This window comes from Sebastes fasciatus, chromosome 24 (genome assembly GCF_043250625.1).
Source record: "Sebastes fasciatus isolate fSebFas1 chromosome 24, fSebFas1.pri, whole genome shotgun sequence".
Lineage (NCBI taxonomy): Eukaryota > Metazoa > Chordata > Actinopteri > Perciformes > Sebastidae > Sebastes > Sebastes fasciatus.
Genome location: NC_133818.1, coordinates 1,571,853 through 1,591,763, shown reverse-complemented (window position 1 = coordinate 1,591,763; position 19,911 = coordinate 1,571,853). Strand labels below are relative to the sequence as shown.

Below are 19,911 nucleotides of genomic sequence, written 5' to 3'. Positions count from 1 at the left end.
AGTATAAAGATTAAATTGGATTATATATAGAATTAAATGAATAAATTAGAGTATGAAGGATAAATTCAAAATAATTTGGAGTATAAAGAATACATTTAAATTAAATTACAGTATAAAGAATAAATTAAGTATAAACAGTAAATTGATTATTTTTATATATATTATTTTATATGTGTATATATAATAATATATTATTATATATACATGTATTTATAATATATTATTTATTTATAAATTGTAGTTAAAAAAAAATATTTAAAGAATAAATTGGACAATAAAGAATAAATATTTCTTCACCTAAAGTAAAATAATCACAAAAAGTCTAATTTAAATCAAAGCTGCACATTGATTAAATGCGGAAGTCCCGAAAGGCAACAAAGATTTTTATTTCTGATCTATTTTCTAAATTATTTTTATTTTTACCAGGATAATCTCTTTTAGTTCCTTTATTTCTTGGTCTTTTAGTGAAAGCAGGTGGAAGAAAAACTGATTTTTGGTTGATTTTTCTGTTTGTTGTGATATTAGTGTTGACCACCAGAGGGCTCCACTACCTCAGGTTCTCAGTAGGAACCATAAACACAAACAACCTGATCTCAGATCATCAACACAGGAGAGAGAATAACTCAGATCACACAGAAAAACACTATTCAAACTGATTTATGTATTTACACACATTTATTTATGCACTTATTTTTTACAAAAAGATAAATTAAACAAAGTGTCTAATGTAACGAATCCAGTCGGTGTGTTCGGCCGTCAGACGGCGGTGGGGATGAAATATCCGTGAAGGTCCATGTGGACGTTGGCGGGGATGGAGGCTCGTGCGATCTCCTGGAAGGTTTTGGCGTCGAGGACGAGCATGAACGGAGAGATGTCGGGATCCGGAGAGATGACGGACGATAAGATCACGCCTGGAAGAAGGAAACGGAATAAAGAGTAAAAGGGAGGAAGTGAAGGTTAGCGCCAGCGTTGCTGTGGTTCGGTAGATAAAGTCTCACCATCGTCTTCCTCCACGGCGCCCGGAGACGCAACAAACACCGGCTCTGAGGGGAAGCAGTTCTCCTCTTGCCACTCAATGTGTTCCCTGGTGACGATGTCAAACTTGGCCATCTGTCGGACGGGAGAGAGGAAATTTAACTTTATTAAAGGATTTCAGACATCTTTAGCCGAAAGGACGGAAGTTCCACCTTCATTCTTTATCATAGGTTTGGAAAACGGACAAAACCAAGATGGAGAAAACAGAAACCACCAGACCGGTGGCCAGTTGTTCTGGACGTTGACGGTACCTTGTTGGGATGAGGCGACCACTCAATTCTGGATCCGTAGAAGTATCGGTACTTCTTTGTGTTGAAGTTGTAGTTGATCCCCGGCAGCTCCAGACCTGAGGAGGAATCACACTCGTTAGTTCGGGAGGATTAAACGTTTATAAGTAAATCAGAGTGTGCAGATGATGAACCTTCAAACAGGATGTCCGGCTGGCAGTAGACGGAGCCGTCCTCCTGCATCACCGCCTGGGCCGTCGTGTCCGTCAGAGTCACCAGGTTGGATCCTCTGGGAGAGTCCTGGAGAACCACAAACCCCTCATAAAGACATCCTGTTCCTAACAGTGTTCCGGGTGTGTTCTGTCGTCTGACTCTACCTTGTTGACGTTGAGCGGCAGGACGAACCGCTGGCAGACCGGCAGCGAGAAGCTTTTGTTGGACTGGATGAAGCTGCTGGTGTCCTGCTTCATGTTCTGGATGTAGAACATCTCGTACAGGTTGCTGTTCTTGTAGCTGATCAGGTCGAACACCACGTGGCCGTCGGCCTCGTACGCGTTGATGTGGTGGAAGACCACCATGGCGTCGCCGTAGAAACGGGTGGACACGGCATTTCCTGTCTTTCTGTTGATGAGGTGGAACAAGGTCTGGGGAGGACGGAGACAGATACAGTTATAGACTTTACCAGACTTTACAGATTTATCCCAAGATGGAGACGGCCAAAAAACAAGACGACAACGGTCAAAAACCAAGATGGCAGAGATATCTGCATAAATAAATCCTTGTATGACGGATACAACAGTCTAGTTTTGGCCCGTATCAAACCCCTTTATTGTTGTAACTATTTAATGTTTGGGACGCTACCAAATTTAGTAATGTTAGGGACACTATAACAGAGTCATAGCTTTGCAACATACATCCAGGTTGATTGACTTTAAATGTCATGAACTGTAGTTATAAGCAGGACTCACGGTGTCGTCCTTGTCGAACTTGAGGCAGCTCCCCCAGTTGACCCCTCTGAAGTAGGCGGTGGCCAGCCGGACGATGTCCAGTTTGAACGGCTGCTCCACGAACACGATGTAGTCCTCGGTCATGCCGAAGCTGTGGAAGTAGCTCGGGAACAGAGTGGACCGGAACGGGATGGAACAGACCTGCTGGACCTTCCTCAGCGCCGGCTTCTTGTGCTCTTTATCTGGAACAAATCAAACGATTACTACTCTGTGATTAGATAAAGACCTTCAATAATCTAAAACACAACGTTCCTGTGCCGTAGTCTGGTGAAGACCTCCAGCGGTCCTTACCCGAAGCATCGGCCGGGACTTTGAAGATGATGTATTTGGGCAGGCCGAAGCTCATGATGGCGGTGCCCATGTTGTAGGTGTTGCCCTCGCCGTCGTAGTGAGGGTGAGCCGTCGCCAGGTTCAGGGCGATGTGGTTCCTGTAGTTGATCTATGAAGAGAACGTGTGATGACTTTGAGGACGTGTTTGTACTGTGAGGAGACGAGTGGAGACTAACGTACCCTGCCGACGGTCTCCAGGGTAACGGGATCGATCTGGTTCATGTAGTTGACCTCGGAGGAGGCGTAGTAGTCCTGACCGTACCGGATGATGTTGATCAGGTTGTTGTCGGTGAAGTCGGGGATGACGTTGCTGAGGTGCGTGAACGCCCTGAAGAAAGACAACTCAACAGATCTCTACGTGTCCTGGATGGACTAAAACAGACCTCTACGTGTCCTGGATGGACTAGAACAGACCTCTACGTGTCCTGGATGGACTAGAACAGACCTCTACGTGTCCTGGATGGACTAGAACAGACCTCTACGTGTCCTGGATGGACTAAAACAGACCTCTACGTGTCCTGGATGGACTAGAACAGACCTCTACGTGTCCTGGATGGACTAGAACAGACCTCTACGTGTCCTGGATGGACTAAAACAGACCTCTACGTGTCCTGGATGGACTAGAACAGACCTCTACGTGTCCTGGATGGACTAGAACAGATCTCTACGTGTCCTGGATGGACTAGAACAGACCTCTACGTGTCCTGGATGGACTAGAACAGACCTCTACGTGTCCTGGATGGACTAGAACAGACCTCTACAGGTCCTGGATGGACTAGAACAGACCTCTACGTGTCCTGGATGGACTAGAACAGACCTCTACGTGTCCTGGATGGACTAGAACAGACCTCTACAGGTCCTGGATGGACTAGAACAGACCTCTACGTGTCCTGGATGGACTAGAACAGACCTCTACAGGTCCTGGATGGACTAAAACAGACCTCTACAGGTCCTGGATGGACTAAAACAGACCTCTACGTGTCCTGGATGGACTAGAACAGACCTCTACAGGTCCTGGATGGACTAGAACAGACCTCTACGTGTCCTGGATGGACTAGAACAGACCTCTACGTGTCCTGGATGGACTAGAACAGACCTCTACAGGTCCTGGATGGACTAGAACAGACCTCTACGTGTCCTGGATGGACTAGAACAGACCTCTACGTGTCCTGGATGGACTAGAACAGACCTCTACGTGTCCTGGATGGACTAGAACAGACCTCTACAGGTCCTGGATGGACTAGAACAGACCTCTACGTGTCCTGGATGGACTAGAACAGACCTCTACGTGTCCTGGATGGACTAGAACAGACCTCTACGTGTCCTGGATGGACTAGAACAGACCTCTACGTGTCCTGGATGGACTAAAACAGACCTCTACGTGTCCTGGATGGACTAGAACAGACCTCTACAGGTCCTGGATGGACTAGAACAGACCTCTACGTGTCCTGGATGGACTAGAACAGACCTCTACAGGTCCTGGATGGACTAGAACAGACCTCTACGTGTCCTGGATGGACTAGAACAGACCTCTACGTGTCCTGGATGGACGAAAACAGACCTCTACATGTCCTGGATGGACTAGAACAGACCTCTACAGGTCCTGGATGGACTAGAACAGACCTCTACGTGTCCTGGATGGACTAAAACAGACCTCTACGTGTCCTGGATGGACTAGAACAGACCTCTACAGGTCCTGGATGGACTAGAACAGACCTCTACGTGTCCTGGATGGACGAAAACAGACCTCTACATGTCCTGGATGGACTAGAACAGACCTCTACGTGTCCTGGATGGACTAGAACAGACCTCTACGTGTCCTGGATGGACTAGAACAGACCTCTACGTGTCCTGGATGGACTAGAACAGACCTCTACAGGTCCTGGATGGACTAGAACAGACCTCTACGTGTCCTGGATGGACTAAAACAGACCTCTACGTGTCCTGGATGGACTAGAACAGACCTCTACAGGTCCTGGATGGACTAGAACAGACCTCTACGTGTCCTGGATGGACTAGAACAGACCTCTACGTGTCCTGGATGGACTAGAACAGACCTCTACGTGTCCTGGATGGACTAGAACAGACCTCTACGTGTCCTGGATGGACTAAAACAGACCTCTACGTGTCCTGGATGGACTAGAACAGACCTCTACGTGTCCTGGATGGACTAGAACAGACCTCTACAGGTCCTGGATGGACTAGAACAGACCTCTACGTGTCCTGGATGGACTAGAACAGACCTCTACAGGTCCTGGATGGACTAGAACAGACCTCTACGTGTCCTGGATGGACTAGAACAGACCTCTACGTGTCCTGGATGGACGAAAACAGACCTCTACATGTCCTGGATGGACTAGAACAGACCTCTACAGGTCCTGGATGGACTAGAACAGACCTCTACGTGTCCTGGATGGACTAAAACAGACCTCTACGTGTCCTGGATGGACTAGAACAGACCTCTACGTGTCCTGGATGGACGAAAACAGACCTCTACATGTCCTGGATGGACTAGAACAGACCTCTACGTGTCCTGGATGGACTAGAACAGACCTCTACAGGTCCTGGATGGACTAGAACAGACCTCTACGTGTCCTGGATGGACTAAAACAGACCTCTACGTGTCCTGGATGGACTAAAACAGACCTCTACGTGTCCTGGATGGACTAAAACAGACCTCTACGTGTCCTGGATGGACTAAAACAGACCTCTACGTGTCCTGGATGGACTAAAACAGACCTCTACGTGTCCTGGATGGACTAGAACAGACCTCTACGTGTCCTGGATGGACTAAAACAGACCTCTACGTGTCCTGGATGGACTAGAACAGACCTCTACAGGTCCTGGATGGACTAGAACAGACCTCTACGTGTCCTGGATGGACTAAAACAGACCTCTACGTGTCCTGGATGGACTAAAACAGACCTCTACGTGTCCTGGATGGACTAAAACAGACCTCTACGTGTCCTGGATGGACTAAAACAGACCTCTACGTGTCCTGGATGGACTAAAACAGACCTCTACGTGTCCTGGATGGACTAGAACAGACCTCTACGTGTCCTGGATGGACTAAAACAGACCTCTACAGGTCCTGGATGGACTAAAACAGACCTCTACGTGTCCTGGATGGACTAAAACAGATCTCTACGTGTCTTGGATGGACTAGAACAGATCTCTACGGGTCCTGGATGCACTAGAACAGACCTCTACGTGTCCTGGATGCACTAGAACAGATCTCTACGGGTCCTGGATGCACTAGAACAGACCTCTACGGGTCCCGGTTGGTACCTGGAGAAGATGTTTTTGCAGGGATCCGGGTAGATCATGGTTCCAAACTCGGAGACGACGATCCTGTCGGCCTTGATGTTCCTTTTGTACGTCTCACTCTTCAGGAACTTACTCCGGTACGTCACCTCACCTGAAACAGCAGCAGCAGGTAAACTCTACCAGTCTAACAGGCGTGTCTTTAACTCGTCTACCGTGACCTCATGTCTGATGTAAAGCTTTCTCTTCTCACCGCCGCTGAAGGTGAAGCTGTGGAGGAGCGACATGCCGTCGAACCAGTGGTTGTACTCGGAGCCGCCCACGGAGAACAGCCCCGGTCCGTTCCTCAACAGCGTTCCCTGCAGCCAGGACGGGATGTTCCCTGCAGGTCAAAGGTCACATTCAGGTATTTAATCTGCTTTATCAATAAATAAAAGAACACTCAGTATTCCCCGTTGTTAAGCAAATATAAATTACACAACACTAAACGTTGAACATTAATTAAAATAACAATTTATTTTAAAATTATAAATACAATATAATATCTGTCTTTGTCCTTTTTTATTTACATTTAAAATATTTATTTAATACACATATAAACCACAGATTTTAATTTCAAACACATGAAAAATGACTGTTCTGTTTGTCTTAATATTTCAAATTCACATCATTTGAATAAGAAACAAAACTGCTTCAAAAAACAGATTTAAATTTAGTTTTTGAGGCAAAATAAATAAAAACTGCAGCTTCAAATAATTAAAAAATAAAATTGTGTAATGTAAATAAAGATAATATATTTATATACACTCCTATGGGAAAGTGAGACTCTTCTAAACTCACCTTTCACTGAAGCCTTCACCGGCTCCGGAGTCTCCAGACCGTTTTTTGCAAATATCGCCTGCATGTTTCGTCGTATATATTTCCCAGCATGCACCTCTTCAGCGAGTGAACACACGGACGGCCAGCAGCTGATCTTAAGTAGCCTCCGGCGGTCGGTCTACGTGACGACTTCCAGCTCTCAGAAAAGGTGAACTTTGTGGATTTTGTAACTCAGCTGTGGACTTCACTCTGCATTTCACAATAAAAGCCCGTGGTCGGGGCTATCTCTGATCACAGTGAAAGCTGTTTCAGCTGAGCTTAATGTGGGTCAACTTTATATATAAGACTATATATAAAAAATATACAGTATCATGTGACAAAATTCACCTAACCCATCAAAATAAAAGTATTATATAATGTGAACATATCGCTCTCGTTTCATTTTTATTAAATAAAAAAAAAGAAAAGTCACTTTTCACGACAGCGTTCTCGTAACAAATCACCGTGTTTACTTTCAGTTTATAGACGCGTTACTACATGGATTTATTACCAGTTTGTGCTTTTAATTTGAAGGGGAACATGCTGACATGAATCCTTGAACTTGTCATAAAGACGTCTGATTATCTGTGAACAGACGATAACGAGCGGCGTGTTATGACATCCAATCCCGTTATCTCCCGTCTATATCCAAACTGTGATAAACTCATTAAAGCTGTTGTGTTCACGGACATCTCGTACATCTTATATATGAAGATTTTACATTTACATAAACAGGTTTGAAACTAAAAATGTAGTCATAATATTAAACTAAATATTAGTTTGTAGTTCTGGATCATCAATTGCAAACTTCATGAATGTTAAAAAAAAATAATTATATATATATATACATAGACGTACATATATACATATGCATAGGATTATATGTGTATATATATATATGTATATTATTTATTTTTATTTATATATATAATTTATTTCATTTTTATTTATATATATATATATAATTTGTATTTATATATTTTTTATTTATACATATATTTTATTTTTATTTATAAATATATATTTTATTTATATATTATTTATTTTTATTTATATATATATTATTTATTTATATATATATTTTATTTATTTTTATTTATATATATATATATATTATTTTTTTATTTATATATATTATTTATTTTTGTTTATTTATATATTTTATTTATTTTTATTTATATATATTATTTATTTATATATATCTATATATGTGTGTTTTTTTTAAACATTTTTCAAGTTTTCTATTGATGTTCCAAAACATCTAACTAATATTTAGTTTAATATTATGACTACAACCTATTTATTTACATGTAGAATTATTATTTTGCAAATTTAAATTACTGTATATAAAATATTCTCACTACAGCTGCAACTAACTATTATTTCTTTCATTGTTTATTTCCTCAATTAATACTTTTGTCAATGAAATGTCAGAAAAAAGTTGATGTTTTTGTCTTTTTTTTGTCCGAAACCCCCAAAATATTCAGTTTATTAACATGTATGACGATGAAAAACAGCAATTCATAACAAATGTTTTTTCATTTCTATATTTTATCAAGTAAGAAAAACAACGCTGCACTAAATCACCTACTTTTTAAATAGTTTTCGGGGTTAAAATTTGGATAAACACAACGACTAATGATTGTGTTTTTCTGTCTGAACGGCTGCAACACGGTGTGAAAAGTAACGTAGGTAAAGTTTGACCTTCAGACCCGTCGGCTTTATCTCCGCCTGTAATTGGTTAAATTAGTTTACGGCTTTACGGCGGCTCTTATCTGGATCAGTGTTAGGTTCACGGCGTTCCACTAACAATCTTGAGGAACGTCACGTTTACTGACTGTTGTTTGTTTCAGTGCTGGAAGTCTTCTTATCTCTCATAGATATATATAGATATACATATGAGAGATAATCAATGTGGTGATCACAGGAGATAATAGACTCTGACTCCAGAGATCAGAGTTCACGTCCTGTTTTCAAGCTTCACGTCAGCGATATTATATCATATAACGACACACGATAATAACCACATACTGATCACAGGAACGAGTTTAAAGTATAGACCAGCACATTTTATTGATCATTGTTGTAGGTCTATGGTACGACGGTACGACGGAGTATTAGGGCCACATTGAGGAAAAAAATACATCTGAGATTTAGAGAGTAAAGTCGTAATATTATAGAGTAGTAATTTTACGTGTTATTTTTTTTTTCTCGTAAAGTTACGACTTTATTCTCGTAATATTACGACTTTTTTCTCGTAAACTTCTAACTTTTTTCTCGTAATATTACGACTTTTTTCTCGTAATATTACGACTTTTTTCTTGTAAAGTTACGACTTTTTTCTCGTAATATTACGACTTTTTTCTCGTAGACTTCTAACTTTTTTCTCGTAATATTACGACTTTTTTCTTGTAAAGTTGACTTTATTCTCGTAATATTACGACTTTTATTCTCGTAAAGTTACGACTTTTTTCTCGTAAAGTTACGACTTTTTTTCTCCTAAAGTTATGACTTTATTCTCGTAATATTACAACTTCTTTTCTCGTAAACTTGACTTTATTCTCATATTACGACTTTTTGTTGTTTTTCCCTCAATGTGGCCCTAATACTCCGTAGTACATTGTCTCTTTGGCCCTCACTGCATTAGACTTATATACTATATACTTAGACTATAAACTGTGTTTCCTTCATCACAATGATCACATGTTTTACAATTTACCACAGTATTTACAGCCTATAATCAATAATAATATATGAGAAGAATAAACAGATAGTTTTGGATGAAAAATGAAGTTTATTACAAACAACGACAGAGAGCTGTTAGCAGTCAGTTAGCAGCTGTTAGTTCTGTACAAATAACACTGTTTGATTGGTTAGTTGAGTTTGCCGATCGGCAACAAGGCTAGGTCTCAAACAGCACCCTACGCCCTCCGTAGTGCACTATTTTCACACCCTAAACCCGCCGTAGTACACTACTTACCACCTTAAGCCTTTCCTAGTGCACTTCTTTCTATGCTACATCCTCCGTAGTGCACTACCTCCCCGCGTTAGGCCCTCCATAGTGTGCTATTTGCATCCTTAAACCGAGCTTCGTGCACTAGCTTCCTTCTACATCCTGCACTATGTTTAATAGTATTTACCCTAAAATCTTCTAAACCCTTCATAGTGCACTACTTTCCATCCTAAACCCTTCATAGTGCACTACCTTCCATCCTAAACCCTCCGTAGTGCACAACCTTCTATATTAAACCCTTCATAGTGCACTACCTTCCAACCTAAACCCTTCGTAGTGCACTACCTTCCATACTAAACCCTCCATAGTGCACTACATTCCATCCTAAACCCTTCGTAGTGCACTACCTCCTATACTAAACCCTCCATAGCGCACTACCTCCCATCCTAACCCTTCATAGTGCACTACCTCCCATCTGAAACCCTTCATAGTGCACTACATTCCACCTTAAACTCTTCATAATGCACTTCTTTCCTCACTTCAAAGTGCACTTTCACCACCTTGCACCCTTCGTAGTGCACTACAATCCACCATAAACCTTTCTTGTGCACTCCGAGTTCACAAGTTGTGACGTTTGCAGACTTGTTTTAAAGATATTGGACCCCATAGACGTTACTTTTCTTTGTTTTCTACTCTTTTCTTTTTCATTCCCGATCACAACATCGACATTCCTGAAAAGGGAACAAAAGTATCGTCCTTTAATTGATTAATGCTGCGTTCATGTTCCGTGGGAAAGAGGACTTGCAGAGCGTTCACGTCATATTTAAATACCTTGAACAACAGACTTGAGGAGTCCATGTTTGTTTTCCTTTTTCAGACACTTCTGTATTATTTAGTGCCAAGTTTTAGAATTACGACTTGGATGTTGACGTGAACACTATTTACACGCTGGGAATTCCCACGTGACCTGAATGCAGCATTAAAGTACAATTAAGTGCAACACACACTGGACACGTCACTTAACATCCGGTGTTGTGTTTGAATCTTGCGTCCGTTCACGTTTTTGTCCCTTTTCTTTTATAGTTTTACGTGTTTTGCAAGAAATATTTTGAATCTATGGCCCCGACCATGACTCTAACTTACTGATGTTTCAGAGTCGTGGTCGGGGCCATATATTCTAACTTACTGATGTTTCAGAGTCGTGGTCGGGGCCGTAGATTCTAACTTACTGATATCTCAAGAGTCGTGGTCGGGGCCATAGATTCTACAGTTCCAGTGTGTGTTGCCCTTAATACAACCGGAACCAAGCTTATCGTCGACTTGGTTTTCAGAAATACGAGCCGCATTTGAAGGCAGCGTTCAAACCCTTCATAGTTTGCTCCCTACACCCTTCCTAGTGCACTACTTCCCTCCTTAACCCCTCCGTAGTGCACTTGACGGGCTTCGTAGCTCCTTAAGGACCGGGGTGTTGTCTGAGAATGGCACCAGAGAAACAGAGAGAGAGAGAGAGGTAGAGAGAGAGAGGGACAGGTAGAGAGAGAGGTAGAGAGAGAGACAGGTGTTTAGTAGAGACAGACGGTCACAGTAGGTTGAGTTGAGACAGACAGTTTTCAGTGAGTAGCAGTTGGAGGTCTGGTCTATATACAGGAACAGGAAATGCATAATATCCAAACTAACCAGAGCTGCATGCACGGGAGGGGGGGGTTGGCGAGGAAGGGGGGGAGGCGAGGAAGAGGAGGAAGAGGAAGAGGAAGGAGGGAGGGCGGCGTCGGCGGCAGCAGCTCTGGTTCGCTAAAAAGACAAAAAAACTGGTGTCACCGCAAACACAACGAGTCTCCATGGCAACGCTACACCGGGACACCACCTAACTGTCCGTGGAAAACACACGCTCACACACACACACACAGGACGTCGTCACGCACACACACACACACACACACACACACACACACACACACTCTCTCACACACGTTAATATGACAAACTTCTAATTGAGGTGAAAAATTCTTCATCCTCTTCATCATCATCATCATAGCAGTGGGGTGTTATTAACAGGATGACACGCTCAGTTCTGATTGGCCGACGGGTCTTCTTCTTCTCTTCCAGGCTTTTATTTTGTAATTTTTTTTCTTTATATATATAATAGTCTCTTCCTGGAGTCCCGGTCTGTTGTTGTTGTTGTTGGTGGTGATGATGTCATGTGGTCTCCCTCCCCACTGACGTCACACAGGAAACAGTTTTGTGACGTCATTGGTTTTGCAGTAAACTGGAACCTGACGGCGCCGCCTGATTGGACTCGGCGAGGGCGGAGGTGTGTTTTTTTGGTTGAGTGTTGGAGCACCAGGAGGGAGGGAGGGAGGAGTCTAACAGTACCTGCTGCTGCTGATGTTGGGAGTGTTTGTAAGTAATACTGGCAGGTAATCAGAGCCTAACGAGTCAGGAAACATTCATCATCTCACTGTTATCAACGTGGAGCCTGAAGGATGGAGATGTCTGCGTTAACCTGAGGGGTCGGGACCCCGCTCTGCTACAGTAAGTGCTTTTATTTTGTTGGATTTGTTTCTATAAAACGCTGGATAGTTTTACCTCGAACAAATTTAACGATGCCAAGAAAATAAGTGGTAAATTAATCGACAATGCCAAGAAAATAATAGGTAAATTAATTCACAATGCCAAGAAAATAACTGGTTAATTAATCGACAATGGCGAAAAATGACTGGTAAATTAATCAGTAATGGTGAGAAAACAAAGGGTCAATTAATCGACAATGCCAAGAAAATAACAGGTAGATTAATCGACAATGCCAAGAACATAACTGGTTAATTAATCGACAATGCCAAGAAAATAACAGGTAAATTAATCGACAATGCCAAGAAAATAACTGGTTAATTAATCGACAATGTCAAGAAAATAACTGGTAAATTAATCGACAATGCCAAGAAAATAACTGGCAAATTAATTGACAATGCCAAGAACATAGCAGGTAAATTAATCGACAATGCCAAGAAAATAGCTGGTAAATTAATCGACAATGCCAAGAAAATAGCTGGTAAATTAATCGACAATGCCAAGAAAATAAAGGATAAATTAATTGACAATGGTGAGAAAATTGCAGGTAAATTAATCGTTAATGGCAAGAATTGTTAACTATTTGGAAACTTTCACGGTAATCCAGCGTTTTTTCAGACCGTCGTGGTCAAACGTCCTGATGGCGGCGCTACAGGGAAGATGAGGTCGTCACCATGTCCGATAGTTGTTCAGATATTATGGGATGTATTGGAAGAGCTCACATCGCCATCTTAAGGCTCCACCTCTCACCGTCATAACAGAATTTCCCAGCATGCCTTTGGCCCTGTTAGCTTGCAGTATTTGATGTATGTACTCTGCTGTCAGTCATAGTATTATTGTGTATTTGTACGTGTCAGTGTGCGTTGAGGACGCTGCGCGGCACCCAGCCCTCGGCGGCCGGCGAGTCGCTGTTGGCCGGTCGGTACACCAGACTCTGACCCTGCTGGTTGGACGCCAGAATCTGAACCTTCTCCCCCCGGAACACGGAGATCTCGTCCTCCCGGACCGCCACGAAGTCCTGCAGCACCAGAACCAGCTCCTGGGGGGAGGGTCAAAGGTCACATCTAGCTCTAATCTGAACTTTAAAAATCAAATATGAGAACGTAAACGGGGGAGTCCGAACCTGGTCGTCCTGCTCGCTGTCAGGAGGAGGCTGAGGGGCGTGGCCGTTGGGCGTGGGCGGGGCCGACGGCGGTCGTCCTGACGACAAAGGGCGGGTCACGGAGATCCCGCCCTCCTTCCTCTGGTACTCAATGGGGGACTGAAGAGCTGTGGACACAAACCGGATCAGATCAGATCAACTGAACCAGATCTGATCCAGACTCATGGAGAGATCTGAGGATGTAGTCACCTGACAGGAAGTTGTTCTGTGCGTCCAGCAGCGTGGCGATGGTCTCCACCCAGGTCATCTTGATGCTGGCGGAGGACGCCTGCAGCGTGAAGCGCTCCGCCGAGCCACGAGACCACAACACGAACTTACAGGGGTCACCGTCCACGCTGTCCTGCATCGCCAGGTAACTCACCTGATCACACGCAAATATAACCATTACTCCCAGTATAGACCAGTCTGTGTTGACCCAGTATAAACCAGTCTGTGTTGACCCAGTATAAACCAGTCTGTGTTGACCCAGTATAAACCAGTCTGTGTGTTGACCCAGTATAAACCAGTCTGTGTTGACCCAGTATAAACCAGTCTGTGTGTTGACCCAGTATAAACCAGTCTGTGTGTTGACCCAGTATAAACCAGTATAAACCAGTATAAACCAGTATAAACCAGTCTGTGTTGTCCCAGTATAAACCAGTATAAACCAGTCTATGTGTTGACCCAGTATAAACCAGTATAAACCAGTATAAAGCAGTCTAACCTTGATGCTGTTCTTGAACTGGTATCCCGGGTTGTTGGATCCTTTACGCAGCAGTTCGCTGAAGATGATGATCTGCTCGAACAGGAAAACTCTTCGGTCTTTACTGCGAGATAAAACTCCTCCGTCCTGCTCCCAAACACAGAAGGTCTCCTGCTGCAGCAGCTTCCCCTGAGACGTCAACTTCCCCTGAGGACAGGAAGTCAGGTGAGGACAGGAAGTCAGGTTACTGGTGGGGTTCCTCAGGGCTCTATTCTTGGCCTTCTATGTTTTCATTTTCTGAGCTTTCACATCGTGAATAAAGGCGTCAACCAATCACGTTGTGCGGAACGGGTCGAGTTGCGTCTCTGTTTATGAAACGACAACACGGAGGCTCCGTTGTCCGAAACCAGAACGGCAAACTTTATTACTCCCCTAATTACCTTTCAAAATAAAAGCCCAAGACTAGGGATGCTAATTTTGAAACATTTTCTTAACCGATAACCGACCGTCGTTAACCGATTATTAACCGTTAACCGACAAGATTAGTGCGTCTCATGCAGCGGTGCTCCAGCTGCAGTGTGTAAGACGTGTAGTGCGAGACACTACAAAAACATCTGAGACTTACAAAATAAAGTCAGAATATTACGAGAAAGAAAGTCGTAACATTACGAGAATAAAGTCATAACTTTACGAGAAACAAAGTCGGAATATTACGAAAATAAAGTCATAACTTTACGAGAAAAAAAGTCGTAACATTACGACTTAATGTCGGTTAACGGTTAATTATTGACATCCCTACCCAAGGCATATATTATACGCAGGCGAGTATTTAGCATTTCGGTGTGGTTTATTCGTCGTCCCTGACCTTTAAAGACCTTCAGTCTGGAGCTCTCTGGTTGCCAATTAAATGTCAGAAAGGTAGTGGGTATGTTGTACAGACAACTCTGTAAAGAACAGACAGGTAGACAGACAGGCAGGTAGACAGGTACACAGACAGGTAGACAGACAGGTAGACGGACAGGTAGACAGACAGGTAGACGGATAGGTAGACGGACAGGTAGACAGACAGGTAGACGGGCAGGTAGAGAGACAGGTAGACAGACAGGTAGACGGACAGGTAGACGGATAGGTAGACAGACAGGCAGACGGATAGGTAGACAGACAGGCAGACAGACAGGTAAACAAACAGACAGGTAGACAAACAGACAGACAGGTAGACAGAAAGGTAGACGGACAGGGAGACGGACAGGGAGACGGACAGGGAGAAGGACAGGTAGACGGACAGGTAGACAGACAGGTAGACAGACAGGTAGGCAGGTAGACGGACAGGTAGACGGACAGGTAGACGGACAGCTAGACAGACAGCTAGACAGACAGGTAGACAGGTGTACCTCGTATCCCTGCAGGCGTCCCAGGTTCATCATGTCGTTGCAGCGCTTCGGCACCAGCGACATCAGCTCCACCGCTTTCTGCTCACACACACACACACACACACACACACACACACACACACACACACAGTTGTTAAATATTACTGAAGCCACACCAACGTCCTGCTGTGTTATCAGGGATTTATAAATGTTCTCACCTCGATCTCCTCACAGTCCAGCCCTGCTTTAGACGTGTACTTGAGAAAGTCCTGAGAGACGGACAGATGAAAGTGATTTAAATGTATTCTATATATATATCTATATACAGTATGTAATCATGTGAGGAGACGGTCCCAGACCTTCAGCAGCAGCTGGTATTTGGTGATTCTCTGGATGGGTTTGATCAGATAATCACTGATGGACATCCTGCAGCTGATCTCATGCTGGATCTCCTGCAGACACACAGACAGGTGGACAGACAGACAGACAGGTTCAGTGTCTTCTATTCAGTCGTCTGTTTGTGTTTGCAGAACGATTATTTCATCTGAGAACCCGTCGGCTCTCCTGCTGAACTCCTGCTGCTCCTCCACACCAGACTCCACTGAAACCTGCAGGTACGTCCTCCGTTTAGGACTTTATCTACTTACTTTCTGTTTTTGACAGCTGTAACTTCAGTTGAAACTTTATTAATCGATTAGTCGATCAACAGAAATTTAATCAGCAACTATTTTGATAAAAAAATTATAATTTTTCCAGAAAACAATCCTCAAATTCTCTGGTTGCAGAAGATTTACATTTTGTTTTCCATCACTGTAAACGGCATATATTTAGGTTTTGAAACCAGACATTTGAAGACGTAACCTTTCACTATTTCTAACATTTAACAGAAAAATACTCGATAATGAAAGGTCTCATATTATGCTCATTCCCAGGTTCATAGATGTATTTTAATGTTGCACTAGAACATGTTTACATGCTGCAATGTTCAAAAAACCCTTTATTCTCCTCATAGTGTCTCTCACTCAGCCTGCATTCAGCCTGTCTGAGAGATCCTGATTCACAGCCTGTCTCCTCCCACTCTGCTCTGATTGGTCAGCGTTTCTGTCAATCAAACGTCCTCAACAACAACAGCACTCTCCCCCGGAGCAGCTCAGCTCTCACGGAGAGGGAGAAGCAGCAGGAAGAGTTTATAAACTACTTTAAAGTTTAAAACCAGAAACTTCACCCAGCGCACGTTACCGGAGGAATCTGATCAGAAATCGGCGACATATGATGAACATCTGCGGTCCAGATTCCAGGTTCTCCTGACGGGTTCTCTCAGGTAAATAATGCTATTTATAGCTCTGTTAGTTAACTCAGTGTTTACCTCATGCATCAACTCTGTAAACCGTAAACATACACTCTGTTTTACGTCTGTCTTTACAGATCCATCTGTGAGAAATGACCGACAGAATCATCCCAGAGGAGAGCAGACAGCTGAGAGCAGATAGCTGAGAGCAGACAGCTGAGAGCAGACAGCTGAGAGCAGACAGCTGTGAGCAGACAGCTGAGAGCAGACAGCTGTGAGCAGACAGCTGAGAGCAGACAGCTGAGAGCAGACAGCTGAGAGCAGACAGCTGAGAGCAGACAGCTGAGAGCAGATAGCTGAGAGCAGATAGCTGAGAGCAGACAGCTGAGAGCAGATGGGAGATACAGAGCTAACCCGTTAGCAGCATGCTACCACTATGAGACGGTGTGTAAACACAGCGACCATCAGGGTGGAAAATAGAAGATGTGAAACAGTAGTCAGTTCATTATTTCTGGTGAAAGACACCTGATAAATGTATGGAAGATCAGAGTAATGGTATATTAATTACTGTAGGAGCTGTCTCTGTGTTACCATGACTACAGACCACCGGAGCTTAGCTTATCATAGTTTATCATAATTTACCGGAGCTGAAAGACTTTCTCCTGTACCATGTCATCATAACTAACTAACAGGTGGGATGATTACAAATGCTGTAAATAGTTATAGTTCAGTTGAGGAGGAGAGAGAGTGACGCTGTGGGGCGGGGTCGGCTAGCTGGACGTTCTCTCTGGTTCCACCAGGAAACCCTTATATGGCTTGCAATTCTCTAATGACGTCAGAAGAGAAGGAAAAGCTGCGCAGCGTATTTCAACACCCATTTCCGGACAAACGGAGCAGGAGAAAAAGAGAGATAATGGTCTGTTATGATACTATGGTGACTTGTAGACACACTGGGGACAGATACTGATGCTTAAAAGAATGGAAAAGTGCATTTTGCATAATAGGTGACCTTTAAACTTGAAGTAGAAGTCTGGTGTTCTAGATTTTCTTCTTCTCATCACCAGACTGAGACTATAAATAATAATGAAACAGAAGTGATGCGTTACCTCGAAGAAGGTCTCGTACTCGATGACGATGAACTCTGACCTCGGCTTGTTCTGACAGTAAACCACGTACATGTGGAGGCGGCGCTCCTGCAGCCAACACACACACACACACACACATAGAAAATATTAACATTATTATTAACACAGATATTAATAATGTTCTGCAGCGGTAAACCCCAGGTTCTCTTTCATTAAATAACTTTTATAAACTATGATAAAACACTTATTTACTCTCTTCTAAAAAAAAAACAGTACACACATACATACAAGGAATAAATAAGGCATGAATGAGATAAAAGATTGGTATTAAATATCAGCAATATAAAGCGTAGAATCATCAGCAAATAGAGAAATATGAGTATAATAAAATAACTAGGGCTGCCAATCAATTAAAATATTTAATCACACATTTTTTAATCACATTTTTTATCTGTTCTAAATGTACCTTAAAGGGAGATTTGTCAAGTATTTAATATTCTTATCAACATGGGAGTGGACAATTATGCTGCTTTATGTAGATGTAGGAACCCCTTTGAAAATGGACATGACAGTTTTTCCTCGCCAAACTTTAGCGTAAATTTTGAGCGTTATTTAACCTCCTTCACTACAAGCTAGTATTTTTCAGACGTTTTTCAGATTTCTTTTTTTACATTTTTCAAACTTTTTTTCTGATTTTGTTTTACATTTTTGGACTTTTTTTTATACATTTTTCAAACTTTTTTTTCGACATCTTTGTACATTTTTCAGAATTTCTTTTCCCAGACTTTTTTCAGACTTTTTGGACAGTTTTATATCTTCACTCTAGCTTTAAAACTGAACCTGCTACAACCTAAAAATCACAAGTTGCATTAAAGAAATTAGTGACGTTAAAACATATTTGCGTTAATTATCACGTTAACTTTGACGGCCCTTAAAATGAGGTTAAAATAGCAACCTGAGTTTAAGATAAGATAAATGAATCCTGCAGCTGTCGCAGCAGCACAAAGACAGAAATAAATCCAGATAAATAAATAAATATTTAGAGGTTTATGAAACAGAAATAAGAAGAGAAGTCAAACTATAAACGTATTAATATTAATAACTGTTAGACGATGAAGATGTTTTTTAATGAAACTCACGTGTCTGATGAAGAGGTCGGCCAGCAGGTCGTGATTCTGAACACATCGGTCCAACTCCACCAGGAAGAAACTGAAACACAAACAGTCAGTCAGAGAGTTTTTATTATTATCATTATTCTTATTATTAATATTATTAATAATAATATTATTATTATTATTATTATTAATATTATTATTATTATTATTAATAATGTGTGTGACGGACTCGCGGTGCCAGTCGTAGATCTGCTGGATGTTGCCGAAGACGATCTTGTCTTTTCCTCTCATGTCCTCTGGGATCCCTCTGACTTCCAGCCTGGACATGAAGCCCTGAGGCACACAATATATATTAATATTAATATTATATATTATATGTTTAATAAAGAAATAAAACTCATTTTATTTGTCTCACCTCCACAATCACAGCCAGATCCTTCACGTAGTCCTTCTCCGACTGGATCATCTCGTTCACCACAAACCTGCAGACGTTAAAACACGTTGAATCTGTTTTATTCTCTCACAGATAATCATATTATTATTATTTATTATTATTTATTATTATTGGTCTTACATGCGTCCTCTCAGAGCTTTATTTCTCTGCTCGGTGTCCGACTCGTTGGAGCCCTGATCTGAGTCCAGAGCCTGAAGACACAATCAGAAACACAACTATTACAGCTGAATATTTCTGTTATATATATTTTAACTGTTGTTCAAACAAAACATTTCATCACTTAAAATGTTTTAATATATATAGATATATATAAATCATTTAATAGTAATAATTAATAATATATACATCATTAATAATAGATTAATGAATATAATAAATACATAATTAATAATAGATTAATTGATAATATAATGATATAGATAAATAATGAATAATAGGTTATTTAAAATAATTAATAATTAATTCATTAAAATAATTAATAATAACTTAATAATAGATAAATAATGATTAATA

General features: G+C 41.9%; 2 protein-coding genes and 1 long non-coding RNA gene across 4 annotated transcripts in view; 1 reads left to right on the top strand and 2 right to left on the bottom strand.

The window, feature by feature from the left end:
- Positions 1 to 656: 656 nt before the first annotated feature.
- bco1l (beta-carotene oxygenase 1, like) lies at positions 657 to 6,910 on the bottom strand. Its single transcript, XM_074626823.1, has 11 exons — positions 6,704 to 6,910; positions 6,117 to 6,245; positions 5,888 to 6,017; positions 2,780 to 2,927; positions 2,561 to 2,708; positions 2,231 to 2,451; positions 1,640 to 1,906; positions 1,457 to 1,562; positions 1,287 to 1,381; positions 999 to 1,110; positions 657 to 911 (listed from the first exon to the last, which is right to left on the bottom strand). The coding sequence occupies exons 1-11, from the start codon at positions 6,765 to 6,767 to the stop codon at positions 757 to 759; spliced, it is 1,575 nt and encodes a 524-aa protein (XP_074482924.1). The 5' UTR covers positions 6,768 to 6,910; the 3' UTR covers positions 657 to 756.
- Positions 6,911 to 12,214: 5,304 nt separating this feature from the next.
- Positions 12,215 to 13,164, top strand: LOC141762771 (uncharacterized). Its single transcript, XR_012592895.1, has 2 exons — positions 12,215 to 12,459; positions 12,790 to 13,164. It is a non-coding gene; the product is annotated as an uncharacterized LOC141762771 (long non-coding RNA).
- Positions 13,090 to 19,911, bottom strand: part of LOC141762767 (kalirin-like) — a 45,812-nt gene continuing 38,990 nt past the window's right edge. For both annotated transcript variants that reach the window (XM_074626821.1, XM_074626820.1), the window contains 12 exons: positions 19,519 to 19,589; positions 19,360 to 19,426; positions 19,174 to 19,277; positions 18,969 to 19,038; positions 17,851 to 17,937; positions 15,816 to 15,908; positions 15,675 to 15,725; positions 15,478 to 15,555; positions 14,108 to 14,293; positions 13,594 to 13,765; positions 13,366 to 13,511; positions 13,090 to 13,281 (listed from right to left, as the gene is read on the bottom strand). In XM_074626821.1, coding sequence (XP_074482922.1) covers positions 13,096 to 13,281; positions 13,366 to 13,511; positions 13,594 to 13,765; positions 14,108 to 14,293; positions 15,478 to 15,555; positions 15,675 to 15,725; positions 15,816 to 15,908; positions 17,851 to 17,937; positions 18,969 to 19,038; positions 19,174 to 19,277; positions 19,360 to 19,426; positions 19,519 to 19,589 — 1,311 coding nt within the window. In that variant the 3' untranslated portion in view covers positions 13,090 to 13,095. The remainder of the gene's footprint in view (positions 13,282 to 13,365; positions 13,512 to 13,593; positions 13,766 to 14,107; positions 14,294 to 15,477; positions 15,556 to 15,674; positions 15,726 to 15,815; positions 15,909 to 17,850; positions 17,938 to 18,968; positions 19,039 to 19,173; positions 19,278 to 19,359; positions 19,427 to 19,518; positions 19,590 to 19,911) is intronic.